At 39.6% G+C, this 21,840-nt stretch overlaps 1 protein-coding gene across 2 annotated transcripts in view; it reads left to right on the top strand.

The window, feature by feature from the left end:
- LOC117304721 (serine/threonine-protein kinase Sgk1-like) overlaps positions 1-21,840 on the top strand; it is a 77,925-nt gene that overhangs the window by 35,841 nt on the left and 20,244 nt on the right. The window contains exons 1-2 of one of the 2 annotated variants that reach the window (XM_033789323.1): positions 844-998; positions 9,886-10,118. In XM_033789323.1, coding sequence (XP_033645214.1) covers positions 10,050-10,118 — 69 coding nt within the window. In that variant the 5' untranslated portion in view covers positions 844-998; positions 9,886-10,049. Of the gene's footprint in view, positions 1-843; positions 999-9,885; positions 10,119-21,840 lie in introns of those variants that run through there. The other variant, XM_033789322.1, reaches the window with a different exon arrangement.

The raw sequence follows: 21,840 nt of genomic DNA on the forward strand, positions 1-21,840 counted from the left end.
CTTGTGTCATTTGTTTGTTCTGTAGCGAACTGTAATTATTCAACGTCAACTTCAAGTTCAAGCCCTCCCGATTAACTTACTACGTACTACTACTCCGCACGTACGTGAGGAAGAAGGACCCAAACCCAACCAAGAATATTACATTAGCGATACAGGCCTGTATGCTCTGTTTTTGAAAGGGCAAGGGCACCAAGGCATTTTCTCCTTGGTAAAGGGCACCATACATGTACATGCCATATGAGGAAATTGTAAATTTGTACTGTAGCATTTCAAGGGCACCAAGGCAATGACCAGGGGCCACGGAGGCAATCGCCTTCATTGCCTCCGTGAAGTACGATAAGTGTAACCAGTTGGTAACCGGTGGTTTCTTTTACACGGCATACACAACACACAGGACCAACAGCTTTAATCGTCCCATCCCAAAGGATGAAGCAATAATCGTTAAGTGTCTTGCTTTTAATGGACACAAGTGTCAAAACCTGGGCCCGAACTCACTCTCTGCTGATCAGAAACACTAGAAGTCAGGTGCTCTTATCCACTCGGCCACGACACATCACATCTACATTTTTGTTGTACAGCGCATGTAGGGATAGGACTAAATACATGTATGTATCCGTGCTGTACATACTGCATGTACTCATTTGGTTCTCCATAGCTGTACATTGCCTGGCATCATGTCTTTAATGTAGATGTCTCGATAAGATGCATTGTACACGAACCAAGGCACTCCTGCCAGCATCTTAATACATACAGTAGAAATTTCCACTAGGGAAATCACAGGAAATCAGTAAAATTGCTGAACAGGGGAGATGGTTATTTGTTATGAATAATTCCTGTGCAATGGATGGGGGAATTGTCTTCTCCAGTCGCTGGTTAATTCAATGTGGCATTCAATGGTGTGAAAGTGTTTTTCTCTCTCTGTGGCAAATTATTTGTTATGAAACGAATCCTCAACTGAACTGAAAATTTGATGGTCAGATTTGGGAGCGACATTTTGTGTAAGTAACAGTATTACAATCGTGTTTAAATATGATTTGATAAAGTGTGAGTATCCCAGATATCTCTTGTAATATGTTTTTATTCATACCCAGTTGACTTTGATGCTTCATCCATCCTCTCAAACTTTGATCTTACTGTTAATGAAGAACTACAAGTTTATTTGTTGGTTTTATGGATGGGGGGGGGGGGGAGGGGTGGATTGGTTGAGTCACTTGTCCTTTCTTCTCTCTGGGTTTTGAGAAATTTTCCAGATGCAATCAATGGGGAATTACACCATTTATCAGTGCAAAATAGGCATACTATGTGTGAAATACATGATTATGAGGTCACTTATTGTTAATGATCTATAGTCTTTGTATTTACTTTTTTTACAAACTTGGAATTTGACAGTTTATTCTGACAAATTAAAGCACCTAACTGAGGTTGTGTATTCTAACTCGATTTCACAAAAGATGTGACGTTTCAAGCCTGGAATTTCATCTTTGAGAGGGCAAGGCCATTTTCATTTTCGATTAGAAAATCTTAAAGTCTATGTGAAACATTTGAAGGGGCACCAAGGCCAAGACCAGGGGCTTTTCTCAAACCTCGGCTTAGGCTCCGGCTCAGGCTCCGCGTGCTGATGTACAATCAGCAATACGCGCTGAAAATGCAGGTTAAGGCCGAGCTGCGTACACAAACGCGCGAAGCCTGAGCCGGAGCCCAAGCCGTGGTTTGAGAAAGGCCCCAGGGCAACGAAGGCCGTGGCCTCCGTGATTTTTTTTTTTTTAATACGATAAATCTGACCTTGTTGCACTGAAGCAACAAAATAATAAATTAAGAAGTTGATCAGAGCATACTGATCGAAACATCGAGTTGAAACCATCGTGTTTTTTTCAGAACCAACCCAACTCATTAGAGAAAGTCATTACATGGTGTTACCGCAAACCTTTCCATATCGATTTCCACCATGCAAAGTTTCAAATCCTATTTAAATTTGTTTCTCCAGTTTGACTGTTTTGGTAATCAGACTATACATGTATGTACATGTCATATCAGCACTGCTAGTGCGAAGGCGATATAGGGCAAGCAAATTCATTAAATTTCTATTCAGCCCATTTATTAGGAAAACTGAAGCACCTTGGGAAATGGCGCGTAACTCTCTACATATACATGTACATCAACCTACAACTGTTGTGGCATAGTGTGGTATAAAGGTGGTTGTTCCAGCAAACCTGCTGATAGTACACTATCTATTGTTATGATCCAGTTTGGCTGTTATGATAAGCGGACTACATGCACTGCTAGTGCAAAGGCGATAGGGCAAGCAAATTCATTAAATTTCTATTAAGCCCATTCATTAGGGTCTAATTTCCTCGCCCATGCGCGTGTCTATGAAATGTCATGAAAACGCTGAGACACAAACACCTGACCCCAAGAGTTGCTGGAATTGTCTCTCCTTGAATTCATTCAATTAAGTCCAGCGGGGTCCTTGCGTCTGTGTGCGAGGATTCCTTTCAAGGTTTGAACACATTTAAAGGCACTTACACTATTGGTATTTCCTCAAAATAACGAGCAATGGAGAGGTGTTGATAGTATAAAAACATTGTGAGAAACAGATCCCTCTTAAGTAATCGGTCATCGAACTTGCGAGATAATAATGAAACAAAAAACACCCTGGTCACACGAAGTTGTGTGCGTTTAGATGGTTGATATCGAGACCTTAAGTTCTAAATCTGAGGTCTCGAAATCAAGATCATGGAAAATTACGTCTTTCTCTAAAACTATGGCACTTCAGAGGGAGCTGTTTCTCACAATGTTTTATACCATCAACCTCTCCCCATTAATTGTCACCAAGTAAGGTTTTATGCCAATAGTTATTTTGAGTAATTACCAATAGTGTCCAGTGCCTTTAAAACTTACTGGAACATTGATTGGTTGTGAGGCGGTGGAGAAGGAACCACATGTTATGATGTATCTCTTCTACGGTCATCAATGTAAATGAATACTCTTGAAGTATAGTGTGTGCACTGTTGTAGATGTAGAAGATGCTGAAATCGATGGGTCTCAACTAATGAGGGGATGATATAAGGAGGACTCAATATAGTGTCACCATTGATCGTGTCATATTCAGTTTTGGTGTGTATAATACTTGCACAGTGTGCGACTGTTGAGATGTACTTTTAAGAGGTTCACCACATTACTGTTTGGGATGAGTAGGGCCTACATGTGCATGCTTGGAATTTCATCTTTGAGTGGGCAAGGCCATTTTTGCTGTTTTGTTAAGGGCACTTCCATTGGAAAAAAACATAAAGTCTATGGGAAAATTTTGAAAAGATGCCAAGACCAGAGGGCAACAGTAGAGTCCATGACTGTGAGTATACACAGATGTGACCTGTGACATCACATGTTTACAAAAGAGCCACCAAGCCTGGACTTCCTGCAGGCACGATTTGTACACAGCCTAATGGAAGAAAACGTAAAATCTTATATTTTATGGAGATTGCACTTTCCAATTTTTATCAATTTTTGTAAACCCTTTAAGTTATTTGTAATTCTGTGAACTTTAAATTTTTGTTCTGTTCAGAAAGTGGCCAATTGGCTTTAACAGCCTTATTGCACTGAGCCGGTGATATTGAAACTAAATTCCGACTGTGTTAAAACTGAAAATAAATTTTGAATCATTGACCTAGTTAAAATTCAGACGCATGCAGCATGCATGTACTTTGAGACAGATGATATTCCATTGCTATGTCTGTAAGACGAGATAAAGACCAAGTTCGTGACTTGACTCCCTGAAGCAGGCGATTAACACTCCGACCGAGATGTGCTAACGTTGGACCCGCTCGGGTACTTTTCTGTCCCTCCATGATGAGACTCAAAACATAGAGGACGTGATGAGGTTTAATGGTTTTCTTATTTGACTTAAAGGCATTGGATACAAAGTCGGAATACTGGTCTTTGACACTAACCAATGATATGTGGATATGCATGCTGTGCACTGATGAGAGTAGGGGGGTGGCAAGGCGGGCAAAGGTACAGCTGTAGTACACAGGAAATGTGCACTGATGATCCAGTTTCTCGCCATGCCCTAAAGCTAGCGTATCGGGCCAATACAAACGAATTGCGGCCGATACGCAAATAGTTGTTATTCAAACTTTATCTTGAATTCATAAAAATCATCAAGATAACACCATTTGTAATGTACCCCAGTTAACACAATAGGGCTTTTAAAGACTGGACACTATTGATAATTGTCAAAGACCAGTCCTCTCACTTGGTGTTTTTCAACACTATGCATAAAATAACAAACCTGTGAAAATTTGAACTCAATTGGTCGTCAAAATTACGAGATAATAATGGAAGAAAAAACATCCTGGTCACACGAAGTTGTGTGCGATGCTTGATTTCGTGACCTCAAATTCTAAATCTGAGGTCTCGAAATCAAATTCGTGGAAAATTACTTCTTTCTCGAAAACTACGTCACTTCAGAGGGAGCCATTTCTCACAATGTTTTATACTATCAACCTCTCCCCATTACTTGTTACCAAGTAAGGTTTATACTGGTAATTATTTTGAGTAATAACCAATAGTGTCCACTGCCTTTAAAACAAAAGTTTAAAACACAAGTATGTTGTACAGAAAAATATTCCAAGGATTTATAGTGATTTGTGCTGATTTATTAATTTATATGGAACTATGTAGTCTTGACAGGAGACATGATATCTGAGCCGCGGTGCAATCTGTACATCAGGCCTGGAATTACATTTTTTTTAGGGCAAGGCCACTTTGGCCTTGGATATTGGCAAATTTTGAGGGGCACCAAGGCCAGTAGAAAGGGCACCAAGGCCAAAAGTTTCAAAATAAAGAAGGCGCGAAGGCCAGTAAGTTATCGAAGGGGTCATGAGCCTTATTAAACAAGTAAATTAAAAAATTGGCTAGAGGTTTCCCTATGGGTGGTTAACCCAATGGAACAGTTTTTTATGAATAAGATATTGATAAATCATATGTTATTCAAGATATTGATAAATCATATCTTATTCATAAAGAAACCAAATGATTTTGTAAAAAGAAGAAGTAAAAAAAATATTAAAAAATAAAAACTTTCTTGCATTTGGGGGCATAGTTCTCAAATTCATCTCTTACATCTTCCTCCAAACGCTCTTTTTGCGTCTTATAATTCCTCAGCAACTTTTTTAAGTAAAAAATAAACAATTTATAACACAAAATTTGTACAAAACGTACAAAAATTTACATAAAAAAAAAAATTGGGGGTTGAACAAAGAATTGACTAGAGTGGGATTCGAACCAACGACCTCCGGATTAAAGTGCCGGCGCTCTACCAACTGAGCTATCTAGCCCTTTATTGGCGGTGTCCCTATTTTGTCAATATCTTTGTTCGGGGGTGCCAGTCAGAAGCCATACAACCGTTAACTGCCGTGTAGCCAGGGATCAAACCCAAATTACGATACAACCTGGGAAGCGGCAGGTAGGGGATCACCTAAAGGGGATGCGACTTTTTGTTTCAGATATCAATTTACCCAGTCAGTTTCCCTTGTGGTTTATATTGATAAAAACAAATTATGTGACATTGACATCACAAAGAAGTGTGAAATACATGTATCCATAGTTTGCATTTTAGATCAGTTGAATCATGGAGCAATTGCTCCATGGTTGAATTTTAACTTAAAACAACTGATTTTGGCATAGATGAAAGAAAAGTTCTTACAATATCAAGTAGCCTATCTGTTCAAGAATGTTGTGAAGTTCGGACCACGGGTTTAACGTTCTTGCACATTTTTATTCATTTGGTTTTTCAGAACGTTTTAAATCATCCTTTCTTAGGCCACTTTCATTAAAATGAGTATCCAGCTCTGTGAACAACAGCAACTCCACAGTAATGTTGCCCAATTTGCACAACTTCACTGGCAACTGGGAAAGTGGTCTCCTTCATAAGGCTTCATATTCAACCCCAATCATTACAAACCATGGACATAACAAATATCAGTGTTTAGGTCTTTAGTAGTTTGCCTGCCACTGCCTACCATAGACCCCAGACTTTAATATTGCATTTATGCATATCATTATATGCAGAAGAGAGCTCTCAAATGTTGCCAAGTAATACTTGGTAAAACTAACTGAATCCTCCTGCTGGTTTAGGGGAGGGTGAATTGCGGTAACTCGTGCTACGTCGGTAACTCGTGCTACATCGGTAACTCGTGCTACAGTTTTTAACGGATCATTATAATGTAGTAGATAATGCTTGACAGTTCAATTTCTTATAAATACTTGAGGCACCAATGGTAGAAGATAGATATTAATTGGCATCAATTAAAGTGTCACCATTTTGTAGTAAAATTTTAAAATGTATGTTTTTGTAACTCGTGCTACACTATATCTAAAGTATCTGAAGGTAAGCGATGAAAGGAAAAGTGGAGGGTGATGGTTAAAATTGGATGAATATTTCTTGTACACCATATTTCATGGATATAAAATGTAATGACTATTTATTGAAAACTGCTTAAATGCTAAAAACATTGGACCCATTTGAAAAAAATCAAGGTTTTTAAAGTTTTTCCACTGAAAAATGCACTTTCCAGACAAAAAAGTTTTGAAGTTGATCCTTGCATGTGTTTGGAATGATAAGAAAGTGTAGAGAAACATGTAGGCACATTTTGATTTTGTTGAGTTATGTCCACTTTGGCTTGGAAATGCCCTTGTACAATTGTAAGTCCTGCATTAACAGGGTCGACAACCATGTGTGTGGGCGTGTTTATGACCATGGCATGAATTGATTTCATCACGCGTAGAAGATGTTAGGAAAGTGGATTTTATCACTAAGTAAAAGCTGCTTATAAATAAAAGCCTTAGCAAGCGGAAAATTAATAGAGAGGAAGTTTGATAATTAAAAGCCGCTTATCCTCTTAACCCAAATTGAGTATTGAACAAGATAGTTAAAGTAGTGCAGCCGTCGATTTCACCAAACGCTTCCTAATTTAGGATTTATCTTAGGGCTTGGGACGAGTTCAGTTCCGTATCCGAAGACAATAGGACACATTGAATCCGGTCCTAAATTAGGACAGGTTACTCGTCCTAACTCGAGATAGGATTAATCCTAGCGTTTCGTGAAATCGGGTGCTGGCGTGGCAGGAGAGTCTTTCTAAAAACATACACCCCCTGTACCACAGAGAGAAGCCTTCAACTTGTTTAATTCCGATCGTGTCCAAATTGGCAGATTTTAGGAGTGTGCGTGTGTGTGTGCGTGCATGTGCCGTATAAATCAAACCGGGAATGCTGCGTGATGCGTGCTTCTTTGATGTACGCGTTTAGACGCGCATATGATTTGACCTACAAGATGGCTACTTTCAGAGCAAAAAGGGGGTTATTCAATAGGGTCTACAGACAGTTTGTACTCAGGTATGCATATGTGGACATGGCAGTCAAGTTGTACCCACCAATTTAAAGGAACACGTTGCCTTAGATCAGACGAGTTGGTCTATAAAAAGCGTTAGTAATCATTTGTTATAAAATGCATGGTTAGAAAGATCTTTTAAAAGTAGAATACAATGATCCACACAAGTGTGCCTCGAAATTGCGTGGTTTTCCTTTTACTTTGCAAACTAACCCGGTCAGCCATTTATGGGAGTCAAAAATTTGACTCCCATAAATGGCCGACCGTGTTAGTCGACGAGGTAAAAGGAAAACCACGCAATTTCGAGGCATGTTTGTGTGGATCATTGTATTCTACTTTTAAAACATCTTTCTAATCATGCATTTTTTAACAAACGGTTACAAACGCTTTTCAAAGACCAACTCGACCGATCCAAGGCAACGTGTTCCTTTAAATTCAAACCTACATGTACATGTATGTAGCAAAAGCTGCCTTGCCCTTTACAAGACTGAAAACTCAGACCTGCCAGAGTTTTCCCAGGCTGTCCTTTCTTGAATTGAGGTTCAATCTTCTTGAAATTGACAGTGTTACTTATTGCTGGCGCCTACGCATGTCCTATTTCAATATTTGTGTAAAGTGCACTTGACTGTTATATGGAACAAGGAGGTCATACCCTCTTGAGACGTGCACACGGACAGACTCGCTGACTGTACGAAATGATATGTAGCTGACCTGCTACTTCTAAACCTCCTCCGCGCTAGGCCCGCGGTCACGCCACAGGGACTTGAAGGTAGTCAACCGCACCCGCATGTCGTGCAAAAGGAACGCTTTGTTAAGCGCAACAGACAGTTCTCTAACAGTGTCTCTTGTGAATATCAATGTTTTATCTTCTTGGGGGGGGTGGGGGCACCCCACTACTAAGTGGGAGAACATAAAGCATCGGCCTCATTGATATTCTCTAGGTCCTCAACCTACTCCATTCTAGACAGATATGAGAGAGCCCAGGAAAGGGACACATTGTAAAAACGATGGCCAATTGTGAACTGGGAGTTCTTGACTTCCATCTTGAGGTATTTTGAATGACATAGGCCCTGAAATGCATGGTCCTATTTGCTGAGAGATGTAGGGACGTTTGGAAAATTATTCATTATTATTTGGAGGGAGAATGGCTCAATATGCCTTATAACTCAACATATCAAATTGAACAGAGGACAAAAGTTCAAGAGGCAATGAATATTTTCTCCTTTATCGTAAAAAGCTGGAAGACTTCTGAATATTTTGATGTGTATTTTTTAATAGCATCTTGCACTGTATGCTGTGTGAGTTTACTTTTTCGGGGATTTCCCTTGACTTTGTGTTTCAAATTTCATTCTGAATGAGTAATAGACCTTTCTTTTGCAAACCTAGATTGGAAAACTATGGAAAGCCAAGTGCAAATTTCAAGAAAAGATCACTATTTTTGGTAACAATGTGACCAAATTTGTTGATTTTTTTTTTTACAAAACAACTAATTATGAGAGGTATTTTATTTAGTATCTGGGCTCTCTCTCCACTACTCGTCACCAAGAAAGGTTTTATGCTAATAATTATTTTGAGTAATTACCAATAGTGTCCACTGCCTTTAAAGGCAGGGTATACTTTTGGTAATTGTCAAAGACCAGTGTCCGATGGAAACTGGAAGTTAAAGTGACAACAAATATTTCTGGGCCTTTAAATTAAAAGAATGATGTAAATTATCTTCCACAACGCCCTCTCATGTCAAAGTTTTTTAAAAAAAGAACTGTTTTGGAAGTGAAAATCAATATTCCCAGCCCATCCAAGTAAAGGAATGACATAATCTTCAACACTGACCTCTCATGTCAAGAACACTGACCTCTGAATGTCAAGTCAGAAAATTTTTTTTGCTGAAAACCTGTTGCAAGTTGTAACTTGTCTTAGCACATACATTTACATGTTGGCTACATTTATATAACACATACAATTAATGTACTTTGTACTGTACAAATCATGTACTTTGTATCTATCTCCACCTGATAGGAAACAATAAATTATAACACTTAAAGGCAGTGGATACTATTGGTAATTTTTACTCGAAATAATTTTTAGCATAAAACTTACTTGGTATCGAGTAATGGGGAGCTGTTGATAGTTTAAATCATTGTGAGAAATGGCTCCCTCTGAAGTAATGTAGTTTTTGAGAAAGAAGTAACTTTCCACGATTTTTATTTCGAGACCTCAGGTTTAGAACTTGATGTCTCGAAATCAAGCATCAGAAAGCACACAACTTCGTGTGACAAGGGTGTTTTTTCTTTCATTATTATCTCGCAACTTCGATGACCATTGAGCTGAAATTTTGTCCAGGTTTGTATTTTATGCATATATGTCGAGATACACCAAGTGAGAAGACTGGTCTTTGACAATTACCAATAGTGTCCAGTGTCTTTAAACTTGTGTTGTGTTCAAATACTGTTCAAATGGTGTATGTTTAACCTTTGACCTTTTAACCTTTAACCTTTCAGCCATGACTTCTACTAAGTGGTGATAACAGATTCCTACTCCACTCCCCTCAGTTCAAGGTCTACTAACAATACTTCACCACCTGACAACTTGACTCCTCAGCTGGTGAATGCAAAGTACTCCAAAGTAGAATAGCATCATCGGTGACAACAACGGGTCAAACAAGATGGCCGCCAATGACACTAGTGTGCATGTGTCTGATACGCAGACGTGGGAGAAGAACAAGAAATACACAGTAAGTACAGAGAACAATTATTGGGGGATTTAATTAGCTTCAAGTCAGGCGTTGAAATGCTGCTGCCTACTGTAATGGATCACTCCCTACCATTGTTACCCAAGCCTACATCCGTATGGACTGTAAAAGGGGTAACCCTGTTTCAGCCCTAGGAGTAGGTGGCAACGGCCTCTAGACAAAAGTAATTGTAGCCCACACCTTGAAGTGGCCTTCAGGCCTTGTGTGTCTGGTGACTTGCAAAAAAATAAATAATAATAACAGTAAAAAAAAAATGCGCGAGCTAAACTCACAGACAAATTAATAGGATAACTTTCTGTATGGCGCCACCACCTCTTCACACATTTTTTCAAAAAGGGATATCTCATTGAGGTAAATTAGATACTACATTATTTCATATCGAATGAAAAAGTGGTGGCGCCATACGGAAACTTTTCCAATTAATAATACATGTGACTCAAAAGTTGAAACTGAAATACACTGATTCATCTTGTAGTTCTTCCTGAAAAAAAAAGTTTAATAAAGTCAACTAACAAAGCAAAACATGGCAACTGGCTGAGTCTGCCGTCAATTTCACCAAACTCTTCCTATCTTAGCACTATTCTTTGGACTTAGGATGAGTTAGTTCCGTAATAGGCACTGAACCCATTCTTAGTTAGAAGGAGAACCCTAGCGTTTCGAGAAATCGGCTGCAGGAAAATTGAAGAACTCTCCATACTTAATTAAAGGAATCAATGTGTGGTTTTCAACTAGTGGTTTAATCCCAACGAGGCCTGGTTCTTGATAATTTTACCGAGACGAAGTTGAGGTAAATTATCAAGAACCAGGTTAAAAGGTGCAATACAGTAAGAAACTCTGTAAAACTTATCCGTTTCTGAGTGCTTGAGCTCTGTATGTTTCCACCTCCATGGTATGTTCAGTATACATGTTACACATGTGGGGGATGTGCAGTACGATGTCTGTACACGTGTGTTTTCCGGTTCCGTTCGTGCGCAGGCTCGTATAGTCTTGGTGCATATTCGCTGGTTTTCCTTTCACACACAGCGCGGCCAACTCACTGACAGAGCCTGCATGGCCGGTAACAAGGATTGCTTGCATCAAGACTAGCGCGGAGTCTCCGCTCACAATCGGTTATAAACACTGGTCATTATCAACGGTTTAAACATCCCCACGTGACGCGCTCTCCACCAATAGGAATAGCGAAACTGTCTGGGGTATTTATGAATAATAAATAAATAAATACAACCTCAGCTGGTCAGACGACAGGGAGGTTATAAAATAAACAGAATAATTACAAGAAGTCTGAGGGTCATGCTTGTTCTATTTGAATGGAAGGAGTTGAACGACGGTTTCCCGATCAAAGACTAATTGATCCTCATTAAAAGAGCAAGGAGGCTAATCATTGGCAAGCTTGATCCATGATCAATTCTCAACTAGTGGTTGGTAATTTGTTATTATATATTGTTATACCTCTGTACAAATTGTGAAGTTTGATTGGTCGAGAACAAATCATGTGATGCGCAACAAAAACGCATGTTACATGTACATGGCTCGACGGGCCGGGTAACATGAAAAGTGATGTACACCGGTGTTCCCAGCGTTGGTCGATTTCCAGCGCTGTGTACAAAACAACCGCGGGTTCGAGGGAATTGTTTCTTGTTCGTCTGCTTAATAAACAATGAGTAGTCGTAAGTAGTTGTAATAATGGTTGAAGATGACAACAGAACTTTGAGAAGAGGAATAACAATTTTACAAAGGTATAACAAAACATTTGTCATTGTTGCAAGCTGTGACTGGGGTCCATGGGTTTTGTACACCCTCGAGGGGAAATGGCACCCTCGGCTGCCCTCGGGTTCTATGTCCCCCCCCCCCCCCCCCCCCCCTCGGGTGTACAAAACGCCATGGACCCCGTCACAGCGCGCAACAATTGTATACTGGCAGATGGTCACTGATATTTAACTGCAAACGACTCTAAAGTCACGTACCGTCAATGCGACCTTAAAATGGCTATGGCCAGTTTGTTTACGCTTTTGGATGAGTTCTCACTGCAGATAAAGGGGACATGGACACTTGGACAATATTTGATCAGTATAAAGTATATCGCACAATTGTGGCACCGTGTGCCTCTGACGATTGCTAGGGTAAAAATGGAACAGCGAGATCAAATCACCCCTGGGAACAAGGTTGGGTATCCTGTAATATATTTGAATTCCATTTTGAGACCTCAGAATTAGATTTTGAGGTCTCGAGATCAAGCATCTGAAAGCACATAACTTCTTACGACAAGTTTTTTTTTTTTTTTTTTTTTCATTATTATCCTGCAACATAGACAACCAATTTAGATACGATTTTCACAGGTTTATTATTTTGTGCATATGTTGAGATACCCCAAATGAGAAGACTGGTCTTTGACAATTACCAATAGTGTCTAGTGTCTTCTAAGTGTCTTCTAATAACAAAAACAAATTCTGATATAGCGCATAACACAATAAACCGTATCAATGCGCTTCTCATAAGTGCCTTGGTCATTGGGCCAATAAACATCCCTTTAATCTTTCTCAGCTCCCATTAGGGAGTATACAGCCCCGAGCTGCCGTGGCGCTCCGAAAGCTTTTCATTCACAATATCAACCTCTACCCTCGCAGGTACCCATTTATACCCCTGGGTGAAGAGAAGCAATTATAGTAAAGTATCTTGCTCAAGGACACAAGTGTCACGACCGGGATTCGAACCCACACTCCGGTGACTTAGCACCCAAACTTGAATTTGATGCTCTTAACCACTCGGCCGCGACACTCTATGGAGGTAGAACTGTATGCCACACTACCATGACTACTGTCTGTTCAGCATTCTAAATAAGTCACCAAATGGGGAGATTGGTCTTCAGATTAAATAAGCCAATAAATCAATGTTAATTGCCGAGCAGGAGTATGATGTCACTATGTAGGTCACCATGGCAACAGTGTATAGACTTGTCTGGGGATTAATCTGTTTCTCAACCTGTGGTAATGCCAATCTCCATCATGGAGGAGGTATATTTCCTTGCTGAATGCCTGTGCGTGCAAAGTGTGCACAGTATACTTAACCACATGATGAAGTGGATCACTTACAATATTAGCCATGTCACCTTGTTTACAAATAGTGTGACCTTTCGGGGTATCAAGGGCAGGGAGGGATTGTGTACTGTAACACTGCCAATTCCTGTCTTTAGACGAGACTACGTTTCAAATAACGCCATTAAAATGCACATATTCCCTCTTGGAGGATTATATCAAAAAGGGAAGAGAAAGGCTGAATTCAAGTATTATAATAAACGCTGTTATTCACACCTCCCCATTTAAGGATTATTTCAAAAAGCGGATTCGTTTTCCCAACACAAAGACAACATTTCTCTGCTAACCTGTGGAATGTGTTTGACGTAAGCGCGGAATTCCCTGCTAAGCACCGATTCGTTGCTTTAAATGGTAAGCAGAGCCATGAAGTTGAACCCAGATCTTACCGCTGCTGTAGTGTTATCCATTGTACATAATTATGTAATTAATCAAATAAACCCACGTGTAGAGGACACGTGGCCGGCGTGCACGATACCCAGATAAGAAGAGTACATTAGTCTCATAAAAAAAGCCAATTCCATCTAATGTGTAATAAAAGTCCTATTGCAGGGAATAGTTTTACTGTTTTAGGGCCATTCGGAGTACCCTTTTCAAATTTGTTTTGACCCACCCATCTACCCCAAATTTTGAGTGTTTCAAATATTGACAGACTGTTTAATATTACCTTGTACACTGAGTATAGACAAAGTGATGCCTCAAATAAAGCATATTTTAGATCCAATGCTCTCCCAGCTCAGTATTATTGTATGGCTTTACCTGGCTCCCAGGATGACACTTGGTGGTTGAGGAAGTATTTGCCATCGTTCGTCAGGCAAAGAGGTCGGCCATCGATATATATTGCAAACAAGGTTGACTGATAACACTTGACAGCACAGACATAGCAATTTATGGGTACTTTCCCACTTAATCTTTCTGGAGTTTTTTTGTTCCTGCTTTTTTTTTTTTCGGTTAGGTTTAACTCTTTCATGCGCCGACCCGTCGCTAGCCACTGGTTTAGATCCCCTCAGAACAAAATAGTAGTGAAACAAAAAAAAAAGATCATGCACACGGCCACACAGTTTTCAGGATGGGAAAGAGGACTGTTGAGGGCGGCATTGGGATCTTTCTTTTTGTTGGAGAGGGGGGGAACGTTTCAACCTCGCCCCCAGGGTGTGTCGAGCGGTTACAAGGTTGACCACTCTCTCACCCTGGTATTGGATCATTTGCATATCCACAATTTTTGGATACGTATGCAAATTAAAATAGTCTGGCTACTTTTCAAAATTTACATCTTCGTCATAATCTCGTAGTACGGTACCCTATTTAATAGCTTGTTTGTACATTGTTGGTTTGCCGGCGGCTGGCTGTACCTATGAATATGGAACATATTCTAATATTGTAAAGTCGTTGTCCAATCAGGGTCCTAGTAAGGAGTTTGTTTCCATCCCAGGGTTTACTGTTGTAAACATGGTTGAAAATAAAGTAAACCATGGGGACGAGGTTGGGGACGTTGCTATTTGTAACAAAAATAGTAATAAAACAATTAATGTGTTCATACATGTATGATCAATTTATCACTAAAAATCATGGTGCATGAATTTCAAATTTTCTAATATTTCTTTCAATCCACTCACCAATAGTTTCAGTGAAAAAAAATGTAATAGAATGTTTTAAAGATTGTTTATTCTGCATGGCCCCTTCTACGATATTTGCAGATTTTGTTTTTCTTCATACATTGCATATATACATGTAGTTTACTTGTAGTTTTCTTGTACACAAACTGCACCTATATGAATCTGTACCATACCTTTTTGGGACGCACTGCATGTAGATTGAACGAACAGGGAAATGGAAATCTACTTTTTAAGCAGACTCATTATAGTGACATGTAAATCCAGTTACAGTGTACAGAATCAGGTCAAAGGTCAGTGGGGGATGGTTTTACTTGTACACACCTTCGTCTGTGAGCTTTATAAGTTGATACCAACGACCTAAATGATTACTGCACCCCCAGCTTGTCCAGCAATTCTCCAGAATGCAAGCCATAATCCAAAACTAATCTCATCAAGTTTATCACTCGTAATCAGCTTAGTTACATAAGAGTCGGCATAAATTTCAAAACTTCCACCAATTAATCCGATCCTTCTTATCACAAGAACTAGTGACAGCCCCCCCCCCCCCTCCTCTCTGTATATTAATAGACCACTCCCAGCTTTTTCTGTGCGATTAAAAATATGAGTCAGTTTCGATGAAGGCATGCCTTCCATCGCGGGCACCACAGGAATGCTTTCCTTGCAGTATCTTGACGGAAACATCCTATTTGGTGACAGTGTGGAATTAGCACGGTCGGGTTTGACCCAAGTTAAGAAGGGGGGCGCTATTTTTGGACGGAGAAGTTTGGTACAACACCGGCTGAGTCGTGTGGTTGAGTCAGAATCAGTTTCGGGCTGACATTGTGTGGACAATATTCACCGCATGGACAATGCAAAACATGTAGTAAGGTCTAATGAACTGTGGGAAACAATTGTAGGGCTTCCAGCTCCGAGATACATGTACTTTAATCCCGCTCAATGAACCTTACATCACGTCAGTAAAACGTCAGTAAAACAACGTGACTTCGATTGTAAGACATAAAGTGTCTCTACAGTTGTCTTCACAGATGGACCAAAGAGTGTGGACTACAGCAGTCGTGAAGACACTCTCAAGAGACAAAACATCAATCTAGGGTATGCAAAAGTTGGGCGTGTTCCTTTTGACTGGATGTATGGGTCTTGGTTCTTCAAAGTGTACATCTGGAGGTGAACTTCAACAAGGTGGAATTCAGAGCCAGAGTTTTGTAATCGCTGGCATCAAACTTTTGTCCAAGCTTCATCTATATTGAAAGTGTTATGACGTGACAGTATGTGGAACAATTAATGTATTCACCAAAGCTTGTCTGAACGTTCCTTGTTGGAGTGAAACTGCAGATTTGCTGTCAATTATCAAATTAAAAAAAAAGGAATTACTGCGCAGTGCTGAGCACCCTGAGTGACATTTCCAAAGGAGTCAAACATAAATGTGCATTACTGAAGTTGTTTCGTTCAGTCAGTGTCAACAAGTTTTGCGGTCAGTCAGCAGAGACAGAAGGATATTTCTTTAAGAGCTGATTAAGAAGGCGTGTTTGTCGAGTCATTATTCCACTTGACGTGTTGATCATCTCAGATGCATCTTGGATGAGGTGTTATACTTCATATCTTTCCAAGGGACACCATGACATAAACTTCAATGATTCGACTTTGTAGGTCACTTACATAATATACTTTAAATAACGAATCACGAGTCAACCTGAATTGATGAACCACTAGTTACCTTGTGGAACAAACAAGCTGACGTAACTGGAGCACCTTGTTAATGTTTGTCTGCAATAATTTTTGGGGCTGAGTGATTTGGCAAAGGTCTACCTAATCTTTATAAGAACAGGTGGCATAGGTTGTCAGACTATAAACCGATTGCAAAAGCAACAGTTTGTCGGCGAGTCCCCTGGAAAGGTTTGTCCGAGTACCTAAAAGAAAACTTCATTTTGAGAATTGGTACTTTTGATTTTTTCTATACTAGAAAGGCGAGAGAGACTGTTAGCCAAGAGTTAACCACCCTGCATCATTTTCCGTTTTGAGGGAATTGTTTGCTTTTATCGTGGCTTCATTGTTTTGTGCTTACAGTTCGATGTGAGAGGAGTTTTATAAGTCGTTTTGAATACAATGGGATGTTCAGAGAGGACTAGGTGGTTATTTTGAAACACTATCATATCTATCTAATGTGCTGAAAGTCAAGACCGTTGAATGCTATGACGGTTTACATCTACGTCTTGCACAACCTCGGCTCTGATTTAGCTTAATATAGACAATCTGTCCTCAGCTGCGCTCTGATGAACAAAAAGAAATGACTATTTAATGGATATTTGACTCTAATTCACGCTAAAGTGCTCAAGTGAGTAGCTTGCTTTCTGATAAAAGCAATAGATACTTATCAAGCAACAGAATCACCTGCTGATGAGGGTTTTTTTTTTTTTTCTCTCCGTAACTTGCCTTCCTGACTTCTTGGAACACATACAAGGTTACAAAGGGCTGGACGGTCAGTCTTAACCGAAAGGCAAACATTGAAACATTTTGAACGTGGACTGTGCAGCATCAGAGCCTCTCTGACTTTTCAAAGTCAGCAATTGGTGAGTCTGGTGTGATTTGAGGTCAACATTTTGGACATTTCGTTGGCGTGTGGATTTGGAAACATGGCAGCTCTTGTGAAGTTAATGTGTATTTGCAGACGGCCGTATAACCAGTCTATTCTCAATCGGAAAAAGGTAAGGGGGGATTTTGTTCTGTGGGAAACATTTTGGGCGCATATGTAACTGTGTAAGCTGTTCGTTCAGAATTGTTTGTAGAACATCTTAAAGGGTCTGTGTACTTTTTGTAGACAAAAAGCACAATGTCCACAGACTGCCATCAAACTTACACAGTTTGAAGATAATGATGGTAGAAAGCTTCCCTAAAAATAATATTACTTGCTTAGGTGCCGTAGTTTTTGAGAATTGAGTACAACAATGTCACAATAATAATTTTCGTCTCAGTGATCATGAGACGAACATTATTTTAGCATGTAAAAAAAAATTTCCGTGACATTGTTTTACTCATTTCTCAAAAACTACAGCACCTCAATAACTAATCTTTTTAAAATGGATGTACAATGTGCAAGGCACTTTCAAACACATGCCCAAAATGTATTAGACTACATCTTGGAATGCCCAACTGAAGTGGTCACCACTTGAAGCATAACTTTAAAGGCAGTGGACACTATTGGTAATTACTCAAAAAAAAAAACCTTACTTGGTAATGACTAATTGGGAGAGGTTGATAGTTTAAAACATTGTCAGAGACGGCTCCCTCTGGAAGGAAGTGACGTAGTTTTCGAGAAAGAAGTAATTTTCATTGAATTTGATTTCGAGAACTCAGATTTAGAAATCTCGAAATCAACCGTCTAAACGCACACAAACTTCTTGTGACAAGGGTGTTTTTTCTTTCATTATTATCTCGCAACTTTGATGACCGATTGAGCTCAAATTTTCACAGGTTTGTTATTACATGCATAATGTGCAGAATGTTGAGATACAGCAAGTGAGAAGTCTGGTCTTTGACAATAACCAATAGTGTCCAGTGTCTTTAAGGTACACCATGCCATTCAAAAGCGATTAACTGTTTAAAGGGGAATCAATGCCTACCTTTAGCTCCCCTGAGTTATTTTTTTACCTTGCATAATTTTGTCTTCTTGTGGCTTTTATTAGCCGACTAATGGGCCGTCTTCTTGTAGCCCCTACCAAGAGTGGCTTTTATTAGCCTTGTTTTGGGCCGACTTGCAAAAAAAAAAAACAAGCAAAGTGTTATGGCATGCTGGATGGTTGTCAATCTTTGTAAGCCAAGCCCATGATCCACAGTTCCTGCATGCGCTCAATCCTAAAACGGACTCAACCCCCGCTTTCAGAGGAATTACCCAATTATTACTTGACCCGGGACCTCTTAAATAACTGTTGGAGGAGTCATCTAAGTTTGGCAAGCGGTGGTTTTTATTTAGCTGCACTTAAGCCTTGTGATTCTGATGCATCGAAATCACAAGATGTGTAGGCTGTCGTCCCAGGGGTAGTCAAGTGGGGGTTTCAGCTCCCTGCGCCCCTGGACCGGTCAAGAGGGTTACTTTCGTTAGTTAGTATTATTCCCAATCAAGGAAGAAATGCTTTGTACCAATTTGAACACATTTAGGCCTCAGTAAGCCTGAAGTTACTAATTCGTGAAATAAAAACAGCAAAGTTGTAGTTGTAGATGTGTTGGTTTAAAGGCAGTGGACACTATTAGTAATCACTCAAAAAAATTATTAGCATCAAACCTTTCTTGGTGATGAGTAATGGGGAGAGGTTGAATGTGTAAAACATCGTGAGAAACAGCTCCCTCTGAAGTGCCATGGTTTTCGAGAAAGAAGTCATTTTCCACGAATTTGATTTCGAGACCTCAGATTTAGAACTTGAGGTCTCGAAATCAACCATCTAAACGCACACAAACTTCTTGTGACAAGGGTGTTTTTTCTTTCATTATTATCTCGCAAGTTTGATGACCGATTGAGCTCAAATTTTCACAGGTTTGTTATTTTATGCGTATGTTGAGATACACCAACCGTGAATAAGGCTAGTCTTTGACAATTACCAACAGTGTCCACTGCCTTTAATGGGGAGTTAGCTTCGAGTTGGCTGAATACACTACATAACACACATGTGTAGAAGACCAACTCATGGTACATGTAGTTTGCTTCAAGTAGGCCAATAGTGTACAATAATGTATACATAACTCTATTTTAGGTTGCTTTGAATTTGCGTAAGTACTACGTATACATACGCACCTCCTGTAAAAGGCCAACTCTATTTTAGTCTGTTTGGAAGTGGCGTAAATACATATACGCATACATACAGGGTTCTGTACAAGGTCGACTCGCTATTAAATGATAATGTAGGTTGTATGACTTTTATTCTCTTGAAAACCAGCAGCAGTGGAAAACATAATGGAAAATGTATAAATAAGAAATACTGACCTCATTTGGTTCGATCAGAAAGGGGATCAGACAAGGAGGTAGAATTCTCTTTTGTACTGATATTGACAAAAAAAAGTCACCATTTCCAAATGCCTTCACATTGTTTGTTTTGTTTGTTTAAAGGAAGGTAATACTTTTGGTAAGGAACATTTCATGGAGCTACTTAAGCACAGAAGCAGCTAAGCACAACATTCCTGCTAAGCAGGGCCCAATTTCATGGCTCTGCTTACCGCCGAATTCTGCGCTTACGATCATGATTCCCCGCTTACGTGCAAGCGCCGAATTTCTGCGCTAGCCTTGTAAGCCTAGAATGCGTAGTAACGGGAAGAACGCACGCGCAGAAGCAAAAATTCGCCGCTAACCCGTGAAATACTCTTGCCGTAAGCACAGAATTCCCTGCTTCCATAAGCGCCGATTCTGTGCTTACAGTAAGCAGAGCCATGAAATTGGGCCCAGCTGATCATAAAGCAATATTTTCTGCTTAAGCAGCTCTATGATATTGGGACCTGGATCAAAGCCTCTGTATTAAGACGATTTTAGCGCGCCCTCGTTGCCAAGAGATGCGGTGTCGGTATCTGCTGTTATATTATTATTATTAAATATTATTTATACAGGGTAGCCCCATCAGTGTAAAAACACTGTTCTCCCTGGAGGCCCTGTAGAAAAAGCAATACAGGGATGTATTTGTCATTCTTGATCAAAATACTAGGTTTTTTTGCTGGTTTCTCATCTAAACTGCTCAAATGCAGTATTCGATCGCGGAAACCTGAAACATTGCGCCACCACCACGACTCGACCGTCTCACCGCTACAGACCATTAAAGGAACACGTTGCCTTGGATCGGTCGAGTTGGTCTTTGAAAGGCGTTTTCAACCGTTTGTTATAAAATGTATATGGTTAGGAAGATGTTTTAAAAGTAGAACACAATGATCAACACAAATTTGCCTCAAAATTGCGTGGTTTTCCTTTTACTTAGTGGACTAACACGGTCGGCCATTTATGGGAGTCAAAATTTTGACTCCCATAAATGGCCGACAGTGTTAGTCGACGAGGTAAAAGGAAAACTACGCAATTTCGAGTGATACCTTGTGTGGATAATTATATTCTACTTTTAAAGTATCTTTCTAATCATATGCATTCAATAAGAAACGGTTGAAAATGCCTTTCAAAGACCAACCCGACCGATCCAAGGCAACGTGTTCCTTTAACGACTTGCCCAATTCTTAAATTGTAGCGCGAGTCTAAATCTTGACTGCGTTTCACTAGGGATTGCCAGGGGATAGGACTGGGGAAAGCTCTACTACATTGGGACGCATGTCCAAATCATTTGTAACAAAATATCTCAGTCGAGATTTGGATTTCACATCCATTAGCAAGTAATGTATCCTTGGGTAATGTCAAAATTGCTTCTTCTTTTTTTTCCAATTTTTTTTTTTTCTTTCCCTCTTTTTTTTTCTTCTAATAAATCATGTTCGTGTTTTAATATTGTCGTTCACTTTTATTAACGGTCAATGGAGCAATTGAGTATTAACCAATTGAGATAAGTGACCTGCTAGAAATGTGTTTAATTTAAGCAGTAGCAAATGTGTATTTCTGTGAGGTCACTCTACTGATGGAAGTGTAGATTATTTTTACGAATCTACACTTAACAATAGAATTGTACAAATTGAGACTCATCTGTAGATTCGTCTACAGTTGAGTTTTCAAGCTAGTGTCATAGTTCAACATAAAAATCATCTCGCCAAAAATACCTTGATGTGAACTCAGCTGAAAACATGTTATGTTTCAGTTTCCTTACTTGCTTAAAAGTAAATACCTAATTTTAAAAATCAACATTTTGCTTGATAATGGTGCAAGCACTATGAAATATGCATATGAATTTTGCCATAGAAAAATTTATAAATGTGACCAAACGTGTAGATTGACCAAGTACAAAGCTTGGGGGAAATAGTTTAAGTCAGAGAATAGACTCTTTCCGCTCATACATTCTATCGTTGAATCTACACTTTCTCGTCCATTCTCCTATA

Source organism: Asterias rubens, chromosome 21, assembly GCF_902459465.1.
Source record: "Asterias rubens chromosome 21, eAstRub1.3, whole genome shotgun sequence".
Taxonomy (NCBI): Eukaryota; Metazoa; Echinodermata; class Asteroidea; order Forcipulatida; family Asteriidae; genus Asterias; species Asterias rubens.